Below are 24,709 nucleotides of genomic sequence, written 5' to 3' on the forward strand. Positions count from 1 at the left end.
ATCTTTCATGATTATGTATCACGTGGATAAGAAATGTCTAATCAGCTGATCGATGCTGCGCCCCTGATTGGTTTAGCGGCGGCGCCGGAAGACGTTCTCTGATTGGTTCATGTCTCCCGGAACTCGCAGTCGTGGCGAAAGATGGCTGCGGCTGTGCTGGAGGTGGAAGTCGGGGAAGCCGGGGTGAGGGAGGCAGTGGAGGAGGTAAGACCAGCCGGTTCTTGTTACTATGAAGGAGGTGCGAGAGAGGCTGTTAATACACAGGCTGCCCCTCGACACCAAACCCTGTACTCCCCATCACTGGCACCCTTCACTCTACGTCCACCGCCTGCAACCCCCCCCCCCCCCCCTGTCACCGCCTGCGACCCCCCCCCCTGTCACCGCCTGCGACCCCCCCCCCCTGTCACCGCCTGTGACCCCCCCCCCTGTCACCGCCTGCGACCCCCCCCCCCCTGTCACCGCCTGCGACCCCCCCCCCCTGTCACCGCCTGCGACCCCCCCCCCCTGTCACCGCCTGCGACCCCCCCCCCTGTCGCCGCCTGCGACCCCCGTCACCGCCTGCGACCCCCCCGTCACCGCCTGCGACCCCCCGTCACCGCCTGCGACCCCCCCCTGTCACCGCCTGCGACCCCCCCCCCTGTCACCGCCTGCGACCCCCCCCCCTGTCACCGCCTGCGACCCCCCCCCTGTCACCGCCTGCGACCCCCCCCCCTGTCACCGCCTGCGACCCCCCCCCCCCCGTGTCACCGCCAGCGACCCTCCCCCTTGTCACCGCCTGGGACCCCCCCTTGTCACCGCCTGGGACCCCCCCTTGTCACCGCCTGGGACCCCCCCTGTCACCGCCTGCGACCCCCCCCCCCCCCGTGTCACCGCCAGCGACCCTCCCCCCTGTCACCGCCTGCGACCCCCCCCCCTTGTCACCGCCTGGGACCCCCCCTTGTCACCGCCTGGGACCCCCCCCTTGTCACCGCCTGGGACCCCCCCCTTGTCACCGCCTGGGACCCCCCCCTTGTCACCGCCTGGGACCCCCCCCCTTGTCACCGCCTGGGACCCCCCCTGTCACCGCCTGGGACCCCCCTGTCACCGCCTGCGACCCCCCCCCCCCCCCCGTGTCACCGCCTGGGACCCCCCCCCCTGTCACCGCCTGGGACCCCCCCCCTGTCACCGCCTGGGACCCCCCCCCCTGTCACCGCCTGGGACCCCCCCCCTGTCACCGCCTGGGACCCCCCCCCCCCCTGTCACCGCCTGGGACCCCCCCCCCCCCTGTCACCGCCTGGGACCCCCCCCCCTGTCACCGCCTGGGACCCCCCCCCTGTCACCGCCTGGGACCCCCCCCCTGTCACCGCCTGGGACCCCCCCCCCCCCTGTCACCGCCTGGGACCCCCCCCCCCCCCCTGTCACCGCCTGGGACCCCCCCCCCCCTGTCACCGCCTGGGACCCCCCCCTGTCACCGCCTGGGACCCCCCCCCTGTCACCGCCTGCGACCCCCCCCCTGAGAAGTGTTAGGTCAGGACATATTTGCAACTTCTGTAAACAAGACTGTTCCTATTCACTGACAGCAAGCAGAAATCTTGAATGTGAGGGAATAAGCACAAAGGCTATTAGAAATCTGCAGAACTTCTCATTGTACACGGATTGCAGTTTATTTCCCGGAGTCGAGTGCTGAGCCCCTCGTATGTGCCGCGGGCGGCGGAGCTGGTTTTACTTTTGCGTGGTTTACTCTGCTGTGTTGGCACCTGAAATATTTGTTTTAGTTTAATGTTGATATTAAGAAAGAAGCCGGAGGCACGAGGTTTACAGCCCCATAGATACCGACAGCAACTCTGACCTTCATCCCTCAGCGTCTCCTAATACTCCACACAAGTCACGCAGCGTTAAAGGGCCGGTAACAGAGCGACAGCGTTATAAGAGGAGCGGCTGATATCAGTCACACATATGATGTAATGTCTCTGGAGGATATAATAGTACTGGAGTGATATAAGAGGAGCGGCTGATATCAGTCACATATATGATATAATGTCTGGAGGATATAATAGTGCTGGAGTGATATAAGGGGAGCGGCTGATATCAGTCACATATGATGTAATGTCTCTGGAGGATATAATAGTGCTGGAGTGTTATAAGAGGAGCGGCTGATATCAGTCACATATATGATATAATGTCTGGAGGATATAATAGTGCTGGAGTGATATAAGGGGAGCGGCTGATATCAGTCACATATATGATATAATGTCTGGAGGATATAATAGTGCTGGAGTGATATAAGGGGAGCGGCTGATATCAGTCACATATGATGTAATGTCTCTGGAGGATATAATAGTACTGGAGTGATATAAGAGGAGCGGCTGATATCAGTCACACATATGATGTAATGTCTCTGGAGGATATAATAGTGCTGGAGTGATATAAGAGGAGCTGCTGATATCAGTCACACATATGATGTAATGTCTCTGGAGGATATAATAGTACTGGAGTGATATAAGAGGAGCGGCTGATATCAGTCACATATATGATGTAATGTCTCTGGAGGATATAATAGTGCTGGAGTGTTATAAGAGGAGCGGCTGATATCAGTCACACATATGATGTAATGTCTCTGGAGGATATAATAGTGCTGGAGTGTTATAAGAGGAGCGGCTGATATCAGTCACATATATGATGTAATGTCTCTGGAGGATATAATAGTGCTGGAGTGATATAAGAGGAGCGGCTGATATCAGTCACATATGATGTAATGTCTCTGGAGGATATAATAGTACTGGAGTGTTATAAGAGGAGCGGCTGATATCAGTCACACATGATGTAATGTCTCTGGAGGATATAATAGTACTGGAGTGATATAAGAGGAGCGGCTGATATCAGTCACATATATGGTGTAATGTCTCTGGAGGATATAATAGTACTGGAGTGATATAAGAGGAGCGGCTGATATCAGTCACATATGATGTAATGTCTCTGGAGGATATAATAGTACTGGAGTGTTATAAGAGGAGCGGCTGATATCAGTCACACATATGATGTAATGTCTCTGGAGGATCTAATAGTACTGGAGTGTTATAAGAGGAGCGGCTGATATCAGTCACACATATGATGTAATGTCTCTGGAGGATATAATAGTACTGGAGTGATATAAGAGGAGCGGCTGATATCAGTCACACATGATGTAATGTCTCTGGAGGATATATTAGTGCTGGAGTGATATAAGAGGAGCGGCTGATATCAGTCACATATGATGTAATGTCTGGAGGATATAATAGTACTGCAGTGATATAAGAGGAGCGGCTGATATCAGTCACATATGATGTAATGTCTGGAGGATATAATAGTACTGGAGTGATATAAGAGGAGCGGCTGATATCAGTCACATATGATGTAATGTCTGGAGGATATAATAGTACTGCAGTGATATAAGAGGAGCGGCTGATATCAGTCACACATATGATGTAATGTCTCTGGAGGATATAATAGTACTGGAGTGTTATAAGAGGAGCGGCTGATATCAGTCACACATATGATGTAATGTCTGGAGGATATAATAGGGCTGGAGTGATATAAGAGGAGCGGCTGATATCAGTCACATATGATGTAATGTCTCTGGAGGATATAATAGTACTGGAGTGTTATAAGAGGAGCGGCTGATATCAGTCACATATATGATGTAATGTCTCTGGAGGATATAATAGTACTGGAGTGATATAAGAGGAGCGGCTGATATCAGTCAAACATATGATGTAATGTCTCTGGAGGATATAATAGTGCTGGAGTGATATAAGAGGGGCGGCTGATATCAGTCACATATGATGTAATGTCTCTGGAGGATATAATAGTACTGGAGTGATATAAGAGGAGCGGCTGATATCAGTCACACATATGATGTAATGTCTCTGGAGGATATAATAGTACTGGAGTGATATAAGAGGAGCGGCTGATATCAGTCACATATATGATGTAATGTCTCTGGAGGATATAATAGTGCTGGAGTGTTATAAGAGGAGCGGCTGATATCAGTCACATATGATGTAATGTCTCTGGAGGCTATAATAGTACTGGAGTGATATAAGAGGAGCGGCTGATATCAGTCACACATATGATGTAATGTCTCTGGAGGATATAATAGTACTGGAGTGATATAAGAGGAGCGGCTGATATCAGTCACACATATGATGTAATGTCTCTGGAGGATATAATAGTGCTGGAGTGTTATAAGAGGAGCGGCTGATATCAGTCACACATATGATGTAATGTCTCTGGAGGATATAATAGTGCTGGAGTGATATAAGAGGAGCGGCTGATATCAGTCACATATGATGTAATGTCTCTGGAGGATATAATAGTACTGGAGTGATATAAGAGGAGCGGCTGATATCAGTCACATATGATGTAATGTCTCTGGAGGATATAATAGTGCTGGAGTGATATAAGAGGAGCGGCTGGTATCAGTCACACATATGATGTAATGTCTCTGGAGGATATAATAGTACTGGAGTGTTATAAGAGGAGCGGCTGATATCAGTCACACATATGATGTAATGTCTCTGGAGGATCTAATAGTACTGGAGTGTTATAAGAGGAGCGGCTGATATCAGTCACACATATGATGTAATGTCTCTGGAGGATATAATAGTACTGGAGTGATATAAGAGGAGCGGCTGATATCAGTCACACATGATGTAATGTCTCTGGAGGATATATTAGTGCTGGAGTGATATAAGAGGAGCGGCTGATATCAGTCACATATGATGTAATGTCTGGAGGATATAATAGTACTGCAGTGATATAAGAGGAGCGGCTGATATCAGTCACATATGATGTAATGTCTGGAGGATATAATAGTACTGGAGTGATATAAGAGGAGCGGCTGATATCAGTCACATATGATGTAATGTCTGGAGGATATAATAGTACTGCAGTGATATAAGAGGAGCGGCTGATATCAGTCACACATATGATGTAATGTCTCTGGAGGATATAATAGTACTGGAGTGTTATAAGAGGAGCGGCTGATATCAGTCACACATATGATGTAATGTCTGGAGGATATAATAGGGCTGGAGTGATATAAGAGGAGCGGCTGATATCAGTCACATATATGATGTAATGTCTCTGGAGGATATAATAGTACTGGAGTGATATAAGGGGAGCGGCTGATATCAGTCACATATGATGTAATGTCTCTGGAGGATATAATAGTACTGGAGTGATATAAGAGGAGCAGCTGATATCAGTCACATATATGATGTAATGTCTCTGGAGGATATAATAGTACTGGAGTGATATAAGAGGAGCGGCTGATATCAGTCACACATATGATGTAATGTCTCTGGAGGATATAATAGTACTGGAGTGATATAAGAGGAGCGGCTGATATCAGTCACATATATGATGTAATGTCTCTGGAGGATATAATAGTGCTGGAGTGTTATAAGAGGAGCGGCTGATATCAGTCACATATGATGTAATGTCTCTGGAGGATATAATAGTACTGGAGTGTTATAAGAGGAGCGGCTGATATCAGTCACACATGATGTAATGTCTCTGGAGGATATAATAGTGCTGGAGTGATATAAGAGGAGCGGCTGATATCAGTCACACATATGATGTAATGTCTGGAGGATATAATAGTACTGGAGTGATATAAGAGGAGCGGCTAATATCAGTCACATATGATGTAATGTCTCTGGAGGATATAATAGTACTGGAGTGATATAAGAGGAGCGGCTGATATCAGTCAAACATATGATGTAATGTCTCTGGAGGATATAATAGTGCTGGAGTGATATAAGAGGGGCGGCTGATATCAGTCACATATGATGTAATGTCTCTGGAGGATATAATAGTACTGGAGTGATATAAGAGGAGCGGCTGATATCAGTCACACATATGATGTAATGTCTCTGGAGGATATAATAGTACTGGAGTGATATAAGAGGAGCGGCTGATATCAGTCACACATATGATGTAATGTCTCTGGAGGATATAATAGTGCTGGAGTGATATAAGAGGAGCGGCTGATATCAGTCACATATATGATGTAATGTCTCTGGAGGATATAATAGTACTGGAGTGATATAAGAGGAGCGGCTGATATCAGTCACACATATGATGTAATGTCTCTGGAGGATATAATAGTACTGGAGTGATATAAGAGGAGCGGCTGATATCAGTCACATATGATGTAATGTCTCTGGAGGATATAATAGTGCTGGAGTGATATAAGAGGAGCGGCTGATATCAGTCACATATATGATGTAATGTCTCTGGAGGATATAATAGTACTGGAGTGATATAAGAGGAGCGGCTGATATCAGTCACACATATGATGTAATGTCTCTGGAGGATCTAATAGTACTGGAGTGTTATAAGAGGAGCGGCTGATATCAGTCACACATATGATGTAATGTCTCTGGAGGATATAATAGTACTGGAGTGATATAAGAGGAGCGGCTGATATCAGTCACATATGATGTAATGTCTCTGGAGGATATAATAGTATGATGTAATGTCTCTGGAGGATATAATAGTACTGGAGTGTTATAAGAGGAGCGGCTGATATCAGTCACACATATGATGTAATGTCTCTGGAGGATATAATAGTACTGGAGTGATATAAGAGGAGCGGCTGATATCAGTCACATATGATGTAATGTCTCTGGAGGATATAATAGTACTGGAGTGATATAAGAGGAGCAGCTGATATCAGTCACATATATGATGTAATGTCTCTGGAGGATATAATAGTGCTGGAGTGTTATAAGAGGAGCGGCTGATATCAGTCACATATGATGTAATGTCTCTGGAGGATATAATAGTACTGGAGTGTTATAAGAGGAGCGGCTGATATCAGTCACACATGATGTAATGTCTCTGGAGGATATAATAGTACTGGAGTGATATAAGAGGAGCGGCTGATATCAGTCACATATATGGTGTAATGTCTCTGGAGGATATAATAGTGCTGGAGTGATATAAGAGGAGCGGCTGATATCAGTCACACATATGATGTAATGTCTGGAGGATATAATAGTACTGGAGTGATATAAGAGGAGCGGCTAATATCAGTCACACATGTGATGTAATGTCTCTGGAGGATATAATAGTACTGGAGTGATATAAGAGGAGCGGCTGATATCAGTCACACATATGATGTAATGTCTCTGGAGGATATAATAGTACTGGAGTGATATAAGAGGAGCGGCTGATATCAGTCACACATATGATGTAATGTCTGGAGGATATAATAGTGCTGGAGTGTTATAAGAGGAGCGGCTGATATCAGTCACACATATGATGTAATGTCTCTGGAGGATATAATAGTGCTGGAGTGATATAAGAGGAGCGGCTGATATCAGTCACACATATGATGTAATGTCTCTGGAGGATATAATAGTACTGGAGTGATATAAGAGGAGCGGCTGATATCAGTCACACATATGATGTAATGTCTGGAGGATATAATAGTGCTGGAGTGTTATAAGAGGAGCGGCTGATATCAGTCACACATATGATGTAATGTCTCTGGAGGATATAATAGTGCTGGAGTGATATAAGAGGAGCGGCTGATATCAGTCACATATGATGTAATGTCTCTGGATGATATAATAGTACTGGAGTGATATAAGAGGAGCAGCTGATATCAGTCACATATGATGTAATGTCTCTGGAGGATATAATAGTGCTGGAGTGATATAAGAGGAGCGGCTGATATCAGTCACACATATGATGTAATGTCTCTGGAGGATATAATAGTGCTGGAGTGATATAAGAGGAGCGGCTGATATCAGTCACATATGATGTAATGTCTCTGGAGGATATAATAGTACTGGAGTGATATAAGAGGAGCGGCTGATATCAGTCACATATGATGTAATGTCTCTGGAGGATATAATAGTGCTGGAGTGATATAAGAGGAGCGGCTGGTATCAGTCACACATATGATGTAATGTCTCTGGAGGATATAATAGTACTGGAGTGTTATAAGAGGAGCGGCTGATATCAGTCACACATATGATGTAATGTCTCTGGAGGATATAATAGTACTGGAGTGATATAAGAGGAGCGGCTGATATCAGTCACATATATGATGTAATGTCTCTGGAGGATATAATAGTACTGGAGTGATATAAGAGGAGCGGCTGATATCAGTCACACATATGATGTAATGTCTCTGGAGGATATAATAGTACTGGAGTGATATAAGAGGAGCGGCTGATATCAGTCACACATGATGTAATGTCTCTGGAGGATCTAATAGTACTGGAGTGTTATAAGAGGAGCGGCTGATATCAGTCACACATATGATGTAATGTCTGGAGGATATAATAGTACTGGAGTGATATAAGAGGAGCGGCTGATATCAGTCACATATGATGTAATGTCTGGAGGATATAATAGTACTGGAGTGATATAAGAGGAGCGGCTGATATCAGTCACATATGATGTAATGTCTGGAGGATATAATAGTACTGGAGTGATATAAGAGGATCGGCTGATATCAGTCACATATGATGTAATGTCTGGAGGATATAATAGTACTGGAGTGATATAAGAGGAGCGGCTGATATCAGTCACACATATGATGTAATGTCTGGAGGATATAATAGGGCTGGAGTGATATAAGAGGAGCGGCTGATATCAGTCACATATGATGTAATGTCTCTGGAGGATATAATAGTACTGGAGTGTTATAAGAGGAGCGGCTGATATCAGTCACATATATGATGTAATGTCTCTGGAGGATATAATAGTACTGGAGTGATATAAGGGGAGCGGCTGATATCAGTCACATATGATGTAATGTCTCTGGAGGATATAATAGTACTGGAGTGATATAAGAGGAGCAGCTGATATCAGTCACATATATGATGTAATGTCTCTGGAGGATATAATAGTACTGGAGTGATATAAGAGGAGCGGCTGATATCAGTCACACATATGATGTAATGTCTCTGGAGGATATAATAGTACTGGAGTGATATAAGAGGAGCGGCTGATATCAGTCACACATGATGTAATGTCTCTGGAGGATATAATAGTACTGGAGTGATATAAGAGGAGCGGCTGATATCAGTCACATATATGGTGTAATGTCTCTGGAGGATATAATAGTGCTGGAGTGATATAAGAGGAGTGGCTGATATCAGTCACATATGATGTAATGTCTCTGGAGGATATAATAGTGCTGGAGTGATATAAGAGGAGCGGCTGATATCAGTCACATATGATGTAATGTCTCTGGAGGATATAATAGTACTGGAGTGATATAAGAGGAGCGGCTGATATCAGTCACACATATGATGTAATGTCTCTGGAGGATATAATAGTACTGGAGTGATATAAGAGGAGCGGCTGATATCAGTCACACATATGATGTAATGTCTCTGGAGGATATAATAGTACTGGAGTGTTATAAGAGGAGCGGCTGATATCAGTCACATATATGATGTAATGTCTCTGGAGGATATAATAGTACTGGAGTGATATAAGAGGAGCGGCTGATATCAGTCACACATATGATGCAATGTCTCTGGAGGATATAATAGTACTGGAGTGTTATAAGGGGAGCGGCTGATATCAGTCACATATATGATGTAATGTCTGGAGGATATAATAGTACTGGAGTGATATAAGAGGAGCGGCTGATATCAGTCACATATGATGTAATGTCTCTGGAGGATATAATAGTGCTGGAGTGATATAAGAGGAGCGGCTGATATCAGTCACACATATGATGTAATGTCTCTGGAGGATATAATAGTACTGGAGTGATATAAGAGGAGCGGCTGATATCAGTCACACATATGATGCAATGTCTCTGGAGGATATAATAGTACTGGAGTGATATAAGAGGAGCGGCTGATATCAGTCACATATATGATGTAATGTCTGGAGGATATAATAGTACTGGAGTGATATAAGAGGAGCGGCTGATATCAGTCACATATGATGTAATGTCTCTGGAGGATATAATAGTGCTGGAGTGATATAAGAGGAGCGGCTGATATCAGTCACACATATGATGTAATGTCTCTGGAGGATATAATAGTACTGGAGTGATATAAGAGGAGCGGCTGATATCAGTCACACATATGATGTAATGTCTCTGGAGGATATAATAGTACTGGAGTGATATAAGAGGAGCGGCTGATATCAGTCACATATATGATGTAATGTCTCTGGAGGATATAATAGTACTGGAGTGCTATAAGAGGAGCGGCTGATATCAGTCACATATGATGTAATGTCTCTGGTGGATATAATAGTGCTGGAGTGATATAAGAGGAGCGGCTGATATCAGTCACATATGATGTAATGTCTCTGGAGGATATAATAGTGCTGGAGTGTTATAAGAGGTGCGGCTGATATCAGTCACACATATGATGTAATGTCTGGAGGATATAATAGTACTGGAGTGATATAAGAGGAGCGGCTGATATCAGTCACACATATGATGTAATGTCTCTGGAGGATATAATAGTGCTGGAGTGATATAAGAGGAGCGGCTGATATCAGTCACACATATGATGTAATGTCTCTGGAGGATATAATAATACTGGAGTGATATAAGAGGAGCGGCTGATATCAGTCACATATATGATGTAATGTCTCTGGAGGATATAATAGTACTGGAGTGATATAAGAGGAGCGGCTGATATCAGTCACATATGATGTAATGTCTCTGGAGGATATAATAGTGCTGGAGTGATATAAGAGGAGCGGCTGATATCAGTCACATATGATGTAATGTCTCTGGAGGATATAATAGTACTGGAGTGATATAAGAGGAGCGGCTGATATCAGTCACATATGATGTAATGTCTCTGGATGATATAATAGTACTGGAGTGATATAAGAGGAGCGGCTGATATCAGTCACATATGATGTAATGTCTCTGGAGGATATAATAGTACTGGAGTGATATAAGAGGAGCGGCTGATATCAGTCACATATGATGTAATGTCTCTGGATGATATAATAGTACTGGAGTGATATAAGAGGAGCGGCTGATATCAGTCACACATATGATGTAATGTCTCTGGAGGATATAATAGTGCTGGAGTGATATAAGAGGGGCGGCTGATATCAGTCACACATATGATGTAATGTCTCTGGAGGATATAATAGTACTGGAGTGATATAAGAGGAGAGGCTGATATCAGTCACATATGATGTAATGTCTCTGGAGGATATAATAGTGCTGGAGATTAGGGATATAAAGTTGGGATCATGGAGGGGTTTCTGCACTTGCTGTCACTCTTTCCATTGCTGCACTGCAGTCGGCCTCTCCACAGCCTGAATTGGTTGATAAAAGCAGACAATAGTGTGTTCAGCAGCACATTAGACTGCCGGTCTGTGTGGTCTCCATCCTAGAGGTTTTCACTGTCTTTCTCTCCAACAGGTGGATTTGTCAGAACTGGCCCCCGAGGAACGATGGAGGTGAGAAACGTCGTCATCTGCTGCATCGCTGTATATATATATATATATATTGTCTGCTGTGTATATCACCGCTTCTTCCTTACGTGCGTCCTTCATGTCCAAATACGGATTTGCAGAGGGAATATAGCTGCAGCGTAATCCCGTATATCATGTGCTAGACATATGAAGGGTCCACCTAAAGGATGAACCTCCCTCATATGATATACAGGATGGTTGTCAGTAACAGGGGGCGGGGCTGTGACAACCTCTCACACATGATATACAGGCTGGTTGTCAGTAGTAATAGATGAATAGCTGTTACTGTATATAAGATGTGTGGATCTCATGTCTGATCACAGTGTAATTATATTATATATCAGTGATGTCAGTAACAGGGGGCGGGGCTGTGACAACCTCTCACACATGATATACAGGCTGGTTGTCAGTAGTAATAGATGAATAGCTGTTACTGTATATAAGATGTGTGGATCTCATGTCTGATCACAATATAATTATATTATATATCAGTGATGTCAGTAACAGGGGGCGGGGCTGTGACAACCTCTCACACATGATACACAGGCTGGTTGTCAGTAGTAATAGATGAATAGCTGTTACTGTATATAAGATGTGTGGATCTCATGTCTGATCACAATGTAATTATATTATATATCAGTGATGTCAGTAACAGGGGGCGGGGCTGTGACAACCTCTCACACATGATATACAGGCTGGTTGTCAGTAGTAATAGAGGAATAGCTGTTACTGTATATAAGATGTGTGGATCTCATGTCTGATCACAATGTAATTATATTATATATCAGTGATGTCAGTAACAGGGGGCGGGGCTGTGACAACCTCTCACACATGATATACAGGCTGGTTGTCAGTAGTAATAGATGAATAGCTGTTACTGTATATAAGATGTGGATCTCATGTCTGATCACAGTGTAATTATATTATATATCAGTGATGTCAGTAACAGGGGGCGAGGCTGTGACAACCTCTCACACATGATATACAGGCTGGTTGTCAGTAGTAATAGATGAATAGCTGTTACTGTATATAAGATGTGGATCTCATGTCTGATCACAGTGTAATTATATTATATATCAGTGATGTCAGTAACAGGGGGCGGGGCTGTGACAACCTCTCACACATGATATACAGGCTGGTTGTCAGTAGTAATAGATGAATAGCTGTGACTCTATATAAGATGTGTGGATCTCATGTCTGATCACAGTGTAATTATATTATATATCAGTGATGTCAGTAACAGGGGGTGGGGCTGTGACAACCTCTCACACATGATATGCAGGCTGGTTGTCAGTAGTAATAGATGAATAGCTGTCACTGTATATAAGATGTGTGGATCTCATGTCTGATCACAGTGTAATTATATTATATATCAGTGATGTCAGTAACAGGGGGCGGGGCTGTGACAACCTCACACATGATATACAGGCTGGTTGTCAGTAGTAATAGATGAATAGCTGTGACTGTATATAAGATGTGTGGATCTCATGTCTGATCACAGTGTAATTATATATCAGTGATGTCAGTAACAGGGGGCGGGGCTGTGACAACCTCTCACACATGATATACAGGCTGGTTGTCAGTAGTAATAGATGAATAGCTGTTACTGTATATAAGGTGTGTGGATCTCATGTCTGATCACAGTGTAATTATATTATATATCAGTGATGTCAGTAACAGGGGGCGGGGCTGTGACAACCTCTCACACATGATATACAGGCTGGTTGTCAGTAGTAATAGATGAATAGCTGTCACTGTATATAAGATGTGTGGATCTCATGTCTGATCACAGTGTAATTATATTATATATCAGTGATGTCAGTAACAGGGGGCGGAGCTGTGACAACCTCTCACACATGATATACAGGCTGGTTGTCAGTAGTAATAGATGAATAGCTGTTACTGTATATAAGATGTGTGGATCTCATGTCTGATCACAATGTAATTATATTATATATCAGTGATGTCAGTAACAGGGGGCGGGGCTGTGACAACCTCTCACACATGATAGACAGGCTGGTTGTCAGTAGTAATAGATGAATAGCTGTTACTGTATATAAGATGTGTGGATCTCATGTCTGATCACAATGTAATTATATTATATATCAGTGATGTCAGTAACAGGGGGCGGGGCTGTGACAACCTCTCACACATGATACACAGGCTGGTTGTCAGTAGTAATAGATGAATAGCTGTTACTGTATATAAGATGTGTGGATCTCATGTCTGATCACAATGTAATTATATTATATATCAGTGATGTCAGTAACAGGGGGCGGGGCTGTGACAACCTCTCACACATGATATACAGGCTGGTTGTCAGTAGTAATAGATGAATAGCTGTTACTGTATATAAGATGTGTGGATCTCATGTCTGATCACAGTGTAATTATATTATATATCAGTGATGTCAGTAACAGGGGGCGGAGCTGTGACAACCTCTCACACATGATATACAGGCTGGTTGTCAGTAGTAATAGATGAATAGCTGTTACTGTATATAAGATGTGTGGATCTCATGTCTGATCACAATGTAATTATATTATATATCAGTGATGTTAGTAACAGGGGGCGGGGCTGTGACAACCTCTCACACATGATATACAGGCTGGTTGTCAGTAGTAATAGATGAATAGCTGTTACTGTATATAAGATGTGCGGATCTCATGTCTGATCACAGTGTAATTATATTATATATCAGTGATGTCAGTAACAGGGGGCGGGGCTGTGACAACCTCTCACACATGATATACAGGCTGGTTGTCAGTAGTAATAGATGAATAGCTGTGACTGTATATAAGATGTGTGGATCTCATGTCTGATCACAATGTAATTATATTATATATCAGTGATGTAAGTAACAGGGGGCGGGGCTGTGACAACCTCTCACATAATATACAGGCTGGTTGTCAGTAGTAATAGATGAATAGCTGTTACTGTATATAAGATGTGTGGATCTCATGTCTGATCACAATGTAATTATATTATATATCAGTGATGTCAGTAACAGGGGGCGGGGCTGTGACAACCTCTCACACATGATATACAGGCTGGTTGTCAGTAGTAATAGATGAATAGCTGTTACTGTATATAAGATGTGTGGATCTCATGTCTGATCACAATGTAATTATATTATATATCAGTGATGTCAGTAACAGGGGGCGGGGCTGTGACAACCTCTCACACATGATATACAGGCTGGTTGTCAGTAGTAATAGATGAATAGCTGTGACTGTATATAAGATGTGTGGATCTCATGTCTGATCACAGTGTAATTATATTATATATCAGTGATGTCAGTAACAGGGGGCGGAGCTGTGACAACCTCTCACACATGATATACAGGCTGGTTGTCAGTAGTAATAGATGGAGTAGCTGTCAGTGTTTGCTCAGGTGACCCCCGGGATAATGCAGCAGAGTAGTCGGTGATTATAGTCTTTATTATGTATAATATTTGGTCTTCACACCTTTGTCTGTTTGCAGGGTGGAACATGCCAGGATGCACGCCAAGCATCGGGGCCACGAGGCCATGCACGCGGAGATGGTCCTCATCCTCATCGCCACTCTGGTGGTGGCTCAGCTGCTGCTGGTGCAGTGGAAGCAGAGGCACCCGCGCTCCTACAATGTGAGAAGTGATAGGTGGATGACGTGTCCGGTGCCGCTCGGCGTGACACCCCCCACCCTCCCCCCTACCTGCAGGTCCATGCTGTGCTGAGCCGGCCTATGGCAAGAACATAGCCACGATGGGGGCAGTTATTTACCACCCTTTTTATAAATGCCCTTCAGTGTAGTGGTCTGTAGTCAGGGACTCCTGCTACTGGTCAACCACAACTCCCAGCATGCCCTGAGAACGATGACATGCGGTGACTCGTAGTATCAGAGCTCAGATATAATACGGCCCTCACTGTCTGTCACCAGTTCCAGGAACCTGGGGCTAAATCAGACCCTGACCGTTCCATCTCCAATTGTCTTATACTCCACTCACATCCACTGCTGCATTTAACAATCTGCTGGTTTCCTGTTACCTGACCCCCTGTAATGTATAGTGTTACATTAGACCCTCTCCTGCACCCTGATGATAAAATAATATTCCATCCCTCCAAATGCAATGCAACAGAAATCAGCGAGTTATGGAATCTAGGCTGAAGGATTCTTAATGTGACGGCCAGCAGGATTGTGAGTGCAGCTCTGGATGTGACTGGACTCTTCATGCTTCTCTTTTCTTGCAGATGGTGACTCTGTTCCAGATGTGGATCGTCCCCGTGTACTTCACCGTAAAGCTGCACTGGTGGCGATTCCTGGGGATCTGGATCCTCTTCTCTCTAGTCACCGCCTTTATTACCTACAAAGCCACGCGCAAACCGCTGGACCAGACCACCCCCAGGTGAGCGCCGCTGCCTGCACTCCGTGTTGGGTATAGTTACAGGGCTGTTGTTTCTGTCACAGTGACCAAGTGTGTATATGACTGCGGGATCAGATGTGGTAATCAGTATTTATATAATCAGCTACATACATTACATTACTTATCCTGTATTACACTCCAGAGCTGCACTCATTATTCTGCTGGGGGAGTCACTGTGTATATACATTACATTACTTATCCTGTACTGATCCTGAGTTACATCCTGTATTATACTCCAGAGCTGCACTCACTATTCTGCTGGTGGAGTCACTGTGTATATACATTACATTACTTATCCTGTACTGACCCTGAGTTACATCCTATATTATACACCAGAGCTGCACTCACTATTCTGCTGGTGGAGTCACTGTGTATATACATTACATTACTTATCCTGTACTGATCCTGAGTTATATCCTGTATTATACTCCAGAGCTGTACTCACTATTCTGCTGGTGGAGTCACTGTGTACATACATTACATTACTTATCCTGTACTGATCCTGAGTTACATCCTGTATTATACTCCAGAGCTGCACTCACTATTCTGCTGGTGGAGTCACTGTGTACATACATTACATTACTTATCCTGTACTGATCCTGAGTTATATCCTGTATTATACTCCAGAGCTGCACTCACTATTCTGCTGGTGGAGTCACTGTGTACATACATTACATTACTGATCCTGTACTGATCCTGAGTTATATCCTGTATTATACTCCAGAGCTGCACTCACTATTCTGCTGGTGGAGTCACTGTGTACATACATTACATTTCTTATCTTGTACTGATGCTGAGTTATATCCTGTATTATACTCCAGAGCTGCGCTCACTATTCTGCTGGTGGAGTCACTGTGTACATACATTACATTACTTGTCCTGTACTGATGCTGAGTTATATCCTGTATTATTTCTCCGAGCTGCGCTCACTATTCTGCTGGTGGAGTCACTGTGTACATACATTACATTACTTATCCTGTACTGATCCTGAGTTACATCCTGTATTATACTCCAGAGCTGCACTCACTATTCTGCTGGTGGAGTCACTGTGTACATACATTACATTACTTATCCTGTACTGATCCTGAGTTACATCCTGTATTATACTCCAGAGCTGCACTCACTATTCTGCTGGTGGAGTCACTGTGTACATACATTACATTACTTATCCTGTACTGATCCTGAGTTACATCCTGTATTATACTCCAGAGCTGCACTCACTATTCTGCTGGTGGAGTCACTGTGTACATACATTACATTACTTATCCTGTACTGATCCTGAGTTACATCCTGTATTATACTCCAGAGCTGCACTCACTATTCTGCTGGTGGAGTCACTGTGTACATACATTACATTACTTATCCTGTACTGATCCTGAGTTACATCCTGTATTATACTCCAGAGCTGCACTCACTATTCTGCTGGTGGAGTCACTGTGTACATACATTACATTACTTATCCTGTACTGATCCTGAGTTATATCCTGTATTATACTCCAGAGCTGCACTCACTATTCTGCTGGTGGAGTCACTGTTTACATACATTACATTACTTATCCTGTACTGATCCTGAGTTACATCCTGTATTATACTCCAGAGCTGCACTCACTATTCTGCTGGTGGAGTCACTGTGTACATACATTACTTATCCTGTACTGATCCTGAGTTATATCCTGTATTATACTCCAGAGCTGCACTCACTATTCTGCTGGTGGAGTCACTGTGTACATACATTACTTATCCTGCACTGATCCTGAGTTACATCCTGTATTATACTCCAGAGCTGCACTCACTATTCTGCTGGTGGAGTCACTGTGTACATACATTACTTATCCTGTACTGATCCTGAGTTATATCCTGTATTATACTCCGGAGCTGCACTCACTATTCTGCTGGTGGAGTCACTGTGTACATACATTACTTATCCTGTACTGATCCTGAGTTATATCCTGTATTATACTCCAGAGCTGCACTCACTATTCTGCTGGTGGAGTCACTGTGTACATACATTACATTACTTATCCTGCACTGATCCTGAGTTACATCCTGTATTATACTCCAGAGCTGCACTCACTGTTCTGCTGGTGGAGTCACTGTGTACATACATTACATTACTTACCCTGTACTGATCCTGAGTTACATCCTGTATTCTCCAGAGCTGAACTCACTATTCCTGACATTTTTGTGATGTTTTCTTTTGTCTGATTTATTGCATTGGAGAATCTGTTCCTCTGCGGCACCGTCCTCTCTGTGAACCCGTCAGATTATTGTGTATACCTCCATGTCTCTTGCCCCTCCAGGCTGGTGTATAAATGGTTCCTGCTGCTGTATAAAATGAGCTACGCCACTGGCATCGTGGGGTACATTGCCGTCATGTTTACGCTCTTTGGTCTGAATTTACTGTTCCGGTAAGTCTGTGTCTACACGTTAGGCCTCATTTAGTCGGCTGGAACCGTTTTTAAGCGTACTTGTTATAAATACATCTCCCCCCCCCCCCCCCCCCATAGGTGGTACCAGTGAACTGAACTTAGATCAGCATAGGGCCCTGGGGCCACATTACAGAGCTCTGAATAAAGCCTTATACTGTGGGTAACCATAATGCTGGAATGGAATCTGCCGTCCACCTGCTATAGAGAAAATGATGCAGGAAGAAAGACGATCGTGACATTGTAATAAGCGTCTGATGGGTGGAGTTGTCCTAGTTCATCTGAGACAAGAAAACGGAAGAACAATTCTCATTATCTAGAGCAGAATGTTAGGGTGATCGGTTTCTTGACCTCTAGATGCATTACCACCACTCTCCACTAGAGGTCGCCGGTATGACATGTAGAGAGGACTTGTAGTATCCACAGAACTATAGTAGAATCTCTAGTATATCTCATACCCCCGGTGCGTTCCCTGGATCTCTCCTGTGGGGTCTTTGTGCAGCTCGTATGTTTTCTGTCCACCGCTCATGTTCTTCTCCGTTTTGTTTCACAGCATAAAACCGGAGGACGCCATGGACTTCGGCATCTCCCTTCTCTTCTATGGACTGTATTATGGGGTCCTGGGCCGGGACTTTGCAGAAATGTGCGCAGATTACATGGCGTCCACCATAGGTGTAAGTACTGGTCGTCCATGGGAACGCAATGTGAAGAACCTGGTGTCCGGTGCCGGAGCTGCACGCGGTCATGTGATCACACCGCCATAGCAATGCATAGAGCAGTCCTGAACAATGGAGACCAAGACCGCCGTTCTAGATTTCCCATTCACTTCTATTGCAACGCGGCAACGGCAGCAGGACCCCCACAATCACCTCGTCACCCAATACAACTCCCAGAATCCCATGTTCTGCAGTGATGCATTGTGGGAGATGTAGTGTATATGAGTTATGTACAGATGGCCGTCATGCGGTGCGCTGACTCTATTGTCTGCTCAGTTTTACAGTGCGTCGGGGATGCCAACCAAGCACCTCTCGGACAGCGTGTGCGCCGTTTGCGGGCAGAGGATATTTGTCGACGTCAACGAAGAAGGAATCATCGAGAACACGTACAGACTGTCCTGCAACCATGTGTATCCTTACTGTAATGATGAGCGCCATCTGTGCTGCCCCCTGCTGGAGAGGCTGGGAAGCTCCATCCACACTGACCCTACGCATTAACCCCTTCACGATATGTGAGGTTTATATCCGTCACATGCCAACTGCTCTCTGGTGGATATATATATATATATATATATATCTAATGTCACAATCCTCTCGTGGGTGCCTCCACTGAACCGCGAGAACAGCGCCAGGAGCCTGCGGGGATCGGTGGGAACGCCGTTCCTGTAACTTTGACCCCTTAGATGCTGCAGTGAGTAGAGACTGCAACATCTAGGACTGCCAGAGGGGGCCCCGCTCCGTCAAACACCTTATCGTTGCGTAGTGCCGATGGGTTTCCACTCTGCCCTACCAGAGGCGTTGTTTAATAGATTGAAAGTACACCGGAGTATTCTACAAAAGCTCGTAGCGTCCGGTCCCCTAGTGGTGAACAAAAGAAAGTTAAAGATCACTATTTTTAATTTTAAAAAAAAGTAGTCACCCCGAAAAAAATCTATATTAACGTGGTACTACCGGAATCATGACGACCCTTAGAGAAAAAATAACACGTCGTTTATACTGCAGAGTGTGAGGCGTTAGATGAAAAAAAATGTAAATAAAGATGGCGGAATTTCTGAGGGTTTCACCCCAAAAACTAGACCTGGCCCCAAATAAAAGCAAACCCTCACATTGCTTTACAGACTGAAAAACGAAGTTACCGTTCCTAGAGTGCGGCTCCGAAAAAAAGAAATGACCCGGTCCTGAAGGCCAAAAAAACCTGCGTCTTTAAGGCCGCGAAGCGTAAACGTTGCAGAATTTCCGCAACCGAATTGTGTGTGGAAATTCCGCCTCGTTTACAGTAACTGCAAAGCGGGTGAGATTTAGTGACGCTCGCACTGCGGGGTTTCCCTACTGAATTCAATGGGATGCAAAACCCGAAAGCCAAGTGTTGTGGCAAAAATGACAATGGCGGAAAAAAATTGATCCTACTTACCCATCATGCCCTCCTTCTTCCTGCGGTCCTGCCTCCTGGGATGACGTTGCATCCCATGTGACAGCTGCAGCCAATCACAGGCTGCAGCGGTCACATGGGCTGCCGCGTCATCCAGGGAGGAGGGAGTGGGTAAGTATGAACGACTTTCTTCCGCAGCGGAATCTCTAGCCAAAAAAAATCTCACCAAAATACCGATATTTTTGGTATAGAATGTCCTGCGGGTTCCGGGTCGGACGCGTTGCGTGATTTTTACGCAGCGTATCTGACCTGTGGGAACCCGGCCTAAGGGGTTAAACAACTGAAGTCTGAACGCAGTCTAATATGTAGGGTCAGCCCAGACCTTGTTCACCCCTCAATTCTCTCCTGGGTTATACCACTATGACGGCCATTACTGCTGCAGCAGGACCGGTCACCCAGCTTTCCCAAAATCCTGGATGACCACTCTGTCTGGACGTGATACGATACAGGGGCAGGGGATGTCATTTATCCTTAGTGGGATGTTCACAGAATAGACAATTATGACCTATCCACAGAACAGGTGATCATTATTGATCGCTGGCGGTGGCGTCGCTCGTGATCGCAGTGATCAGACAATTCTGAGCTGTCCTGTGCATCGCTGATCATCCCCTTGAACGGTTTGTTTGTCTTCTGCTGATATTTGCCTTAACGTCGTTGTGTTTCCAGTTTCCACGAGTTCTGTATCCGAGGCTGGTGCATTGTGGGGAAGAAACAGACGTGTCCGTACTGCAAGGAGAAGGTGGACCTGAAGAGGATGTTCAGCAACCCGTATCCTGTGCCTGATGACTCTCCTGTTAGGGGGGGGGGGGGGCAGTGCTGTTATCAGCAGGAATCTGCTGCCGTCGCTCAGTATGGCGCGGTGACCCGGCTCCTGTGGCCACGTACAGATGGGAGGGGGAGGGATCCACACCGCACAATCTGCATGTGGTATATACTAAGGGGACGTCCACGTGTATTGGGCTGTCGTGCGCTGCAGATTTCTGGATGGAGAATCCATAACCAGTCCACCAGGTCTGAACGAGGTTTTACTTTTCCTTGCATGGAGGTGAAGGGATTAATAATGGCGGCCTCAGAAGGTTAACGTTAGTGATCTGCTACTTAAAGAGTCTCATAGACAAAAGGAAGCCCCCCCCCCCCCCGAAACCCCCACCCCAATGTAAAATAAGAAACTTTATAATATTCTCGCCCCAATATTCCGTGTTATGATTGTGACAACATGGCGATGTCACGACCGCAGCAGCCAATCACTGAGACGTGACTTTACTGTGGACGAAGCGTCATCACGTCGGCGCGGATCTGAGGCCGTGTCGTTGCAATTATAAGACGGGGGAGGGGCAGAGGAAATTTTTAAAGCCAAGAATGTTACAAAGTTTCATATTTCTTAGTGGGGGGTCCTCGTCTAATGGAATACCTTGCTGAGGGTCTATAACGGGGGCATGATGGAGGATGAGGCAGGTACCACCAGAGGGCGCTCTACTTCTGTGCCTAACTGGAGCTATAGAAGAACTGGTGCCGCTAGCAATCAACGAGCCGACTCCACTTCTTTCAGGCACGTTGCAAACTAAAAGCAGCGATGTGATTGGTTGTTATGGGCGACTGATCTTCTATGTTTCCCTTTTGCATCAGTTTGTTACATCGTTCCTGTGAGCAGTGGAAGGATCGGCAGCGGTCTGTGATGGGGGGGGGGGGGGTGACGGGCCGATCCTGTTCACCCTGGCAGAGCAAGATTCAGGCAAGTGTTGGCATTTAGTCCATGACGAGGGGGTGAGGGCGGAAGTGCCATGTCTGGCAGAATGGATGGGGGGGGGGGGGGGGGGTTTATTGCAGGATCTATATAAAGTATTCACACCCTTGTCTTATTTTGGGTCGCGCCGTCCGATTACGTTTGGCTTTTGTGACGCCGCTTCTCACTAGAACATTAATCGCTGATCTTCACTTCAATTATTAAACGTGCGATAATTCAGTGCAAAACTATTCACCCCCTTTACTATGAAATCAGGGGAATCGGAGGAAGGGGACTCCAGTATAAATACACTGGAAAACCACGAAGAACGGAAACGTCTCGGGGGGAGAGAACTGCACAGCCGGCAGGCCGATCCACGTGACCCTCGAGGTGCCTATGACAACTCTGACGGAGCTACAAGCTTCTCACAGCGTCCGGCTGGGGGAACTGGAGAAGGGGAAAATCCTGAGAAATCCTCCTGTCGCTGTCCGGACCTGATGAGTTTGTAGTTGGATTTGACCGCCGCGTCGTGTTTCTCGTACAACTTGATGGATGTGAACGGTTTTGCAAAGAACGACGGGAAGAGTTGCCGTCGCGTGTTCAGAGGTGACCGAGGCCTCGCTATACGGATATAAGGGTCTTCCTGCGATCACCGCGGGCCGTACCATACAATATTAAGGGGTGTGAATACTTATGCATGCGGTTATTTTATGTGTACTAATTGTTAGGATTTATTTAAAGCGCCAACGTGACGGCCGGCAGGGGTGTGAATACTTTTGCTAGACCCTCCGTCAGTGGAGTTGTCTGGTTTACGTTCTCTGATTCCTTGACTCGCGCTCAGCTGGGAGAGGCCTCACGTCATGTACGGGCAGCTGCTGGACTGGTTGCGGTACCTTGTGGCGTGGCAGCCGGTCATCATCGGACTGGTGCAAGGCATCAACTATTGCCTGGGGCTGGAATGAGTCGTCTCCACCGCGTCCCAGTCCTGAGCAGGTCCTGGTCCCACCCGGAGGGAGGAGGCAGCGGTGCCGGCGGCGCCTGCTCTGGATTTCTGCTGGTTCCCCCCCCCCTTTTTGTAGCCATTGGAGCTGCTCGGACGCTCCGCAGTGTTAGTCGCCGCCGTCTTGGACAATCCCCGGTGTATTATTTATTTAGAACTGCGCGTTGTCTATAGTTTTATTTGGCGCTACCTGAATTCTTAACCACTAAAACGTGCCGAAAATCTCGTGCCGCAATGGAAGCGCCTCCAGTGACCAAGACACAGGAAGCAGCGGGGGCGGGTAACACCGGCCTCACACGATCCCACCGTCTAGGCATCGCCGCGTTTGGAGGCATTTTTTATTTTTATTCCGTTTCCATGTTGCGTCTAATGAGAATCCAAAGGATCCGGTTCTGTGTTAAATTCCAGGTGGTGGTCGCTGCGCCGTTTCTTCATTTCCTACACGGGAGGGGGAGGGGTTATTTATAAGTTACACGAGGATCAACATGTCGTCTTGTCACGCTGGACGCGGCCGCAGTTGGATTTAGTTTTTTTTTATTCAAACGCGTTTTGAATTTTATCTTTCTATTGTGGGAGGGGCCTGACCGCGGAGATTTTCTACATCACCGTGTGCAGCGAACGTCTGCCCGGCGCCATCATGTCTGTAACGATGAACTGTGCAAAGGAATAAAGTAGAGAGAACACTCCTGACCCCGATACAGTGTCACCGGTCCCTGCCACGTATGGCCAAAAGTCTGTGCACCCCCGACCAGCGTAGACCAGCCTAAAAGGTCGGCCTCATAATTACCGGTCCAATTCATCCCAAAACTGTATCTGTGCAGCTGCTCGAGTTCCTCCACAACAAACTCCTCCAACCAGGTCTATAGGGCGATCGCTGGGTCACAGTCCTGCTGGAACGGGAAAGGGACGAACCCCAAAATGTTACAGTGGGCACCATGGAGTCCGGGGGGTAGCGTTCTCCTGCACCCACCATAGAGGGGGCATCCTATGACCGTGTCCACACTGAGCTCTCCGTACTAGTAATGTCTGTCTATGGAGGTGACGTGGCTGTGTGCGTGATTTTAGGCACCTGTTTGCAGAAGGGGTTGCTGGGACTAACTTGGAGGGGGTTCACATACTTTTGGCCTTTTATAGTGTATATCTGATGTCCCGGCTCCTACAAGAGGTTAATAGACCTTGCACTGTGAGCAAACGCTGTTACCACCTATATAAAGCTTAATCCTTGTCTAATACATTTTGTTTCCATCCCTCACCCCTTTTCAAGATCTCTGCTTGCTCTTGGTGAATAGGGCATTCTTGTTTACATTCATAGACTGAACACCTGTCCTGACCTGATGCGTATCACGGTTGGGGACCGTTACAATGTATCAGTGAAGTTAAAGGCAATGCTCGTAAGAGACATCAACCTGGAAACCAGCACAGGAGACAGATTTCCGCTGCTGCTGTGATTATCTTGCAGAGAATTGTCTTATTTACTGATACATTGTAACAAACCCTGAGCTGTGAGATAAACACAGCAGCGGCACACATCTATCTCACTTCTAGGGGTTTGTTACAATGTATCG

General features: G+C 45.6%; 1 protein-coding gene across 1 annotated transcript; it reads left to right on the forward strand.

The window, feature by feature from the left end:
* The first annotated feature begins 89 nt into the window (after window positions 1-89).
* On the forward strand, window positions 90-23,190 carry RNF121 (ring finger protein 121). Its single transcript, XM_075851286.1, has 9 exons — window positions 90-204; window positions 11,396-11,433; window positions 14,932-15,073; window positions 15,678-15,832; window positions 18,151-18,258; window positions 18,830-18,950; window positions 19,269-19,402; window positions 21,088-21,189; window positions 22,986-23,190. The coding sequence occupies exons 1-9, from the start codon at window positions 142-144 to the stop codon at window positions 23,104-23,106; spliced, it is 984 nt and encodes a 327-aa protein (XP_075707401.1). The 5' UTR covers window positions 90-141; the 3' UTR covers window positions 23,107-23,190.
* The last annotated feature ends 1,519 nt before the right edge of the window (window positions 23,191-24,709 follow it).

This window comes from Rhinoderma darwinii, chromosome 2 (genome assembly GCF_050947455.1).
Source record: "Rhinoderma darwinii isolate aRhiDar2 chromosome 2, aRhiDar2.hap1, whole genome shotgun sequence".
NCBI lineage: Eukaryota > Metazoa > Chordata > Amphibia > Anura > Rhinodermatidae > Rhinoderma > Rhinoderma darwinii.

What these genes read in the sequence shown, in the direction of transcription:
- RNF121 (XM_075851286.1), top strand. Translation starts at nt 142, where the DNA reads ATGGCTGCGGCTGTGCTGGAGGTGGAAGTCGGGGAAGCCGGGGTGAGG. An exon ending in GCCCCCGAGGAACGATGGAG is followed by an intron (nt 11,434 to 14,931) that starts GTGAGAAACGTC and finishes GTCTGTTTGCAG; the next exon opens with GGTGGAACATGCCAGGATGC. An exon ending in CTGGACCAGACCACCCCCAG is followed by an intron (nt 15,833 to 18,150) that starts GTGAGCGCCGCT and finishes TTGCCCCTCCAG; the next exon opens with GCTGGTGTATAAATGGTTCC.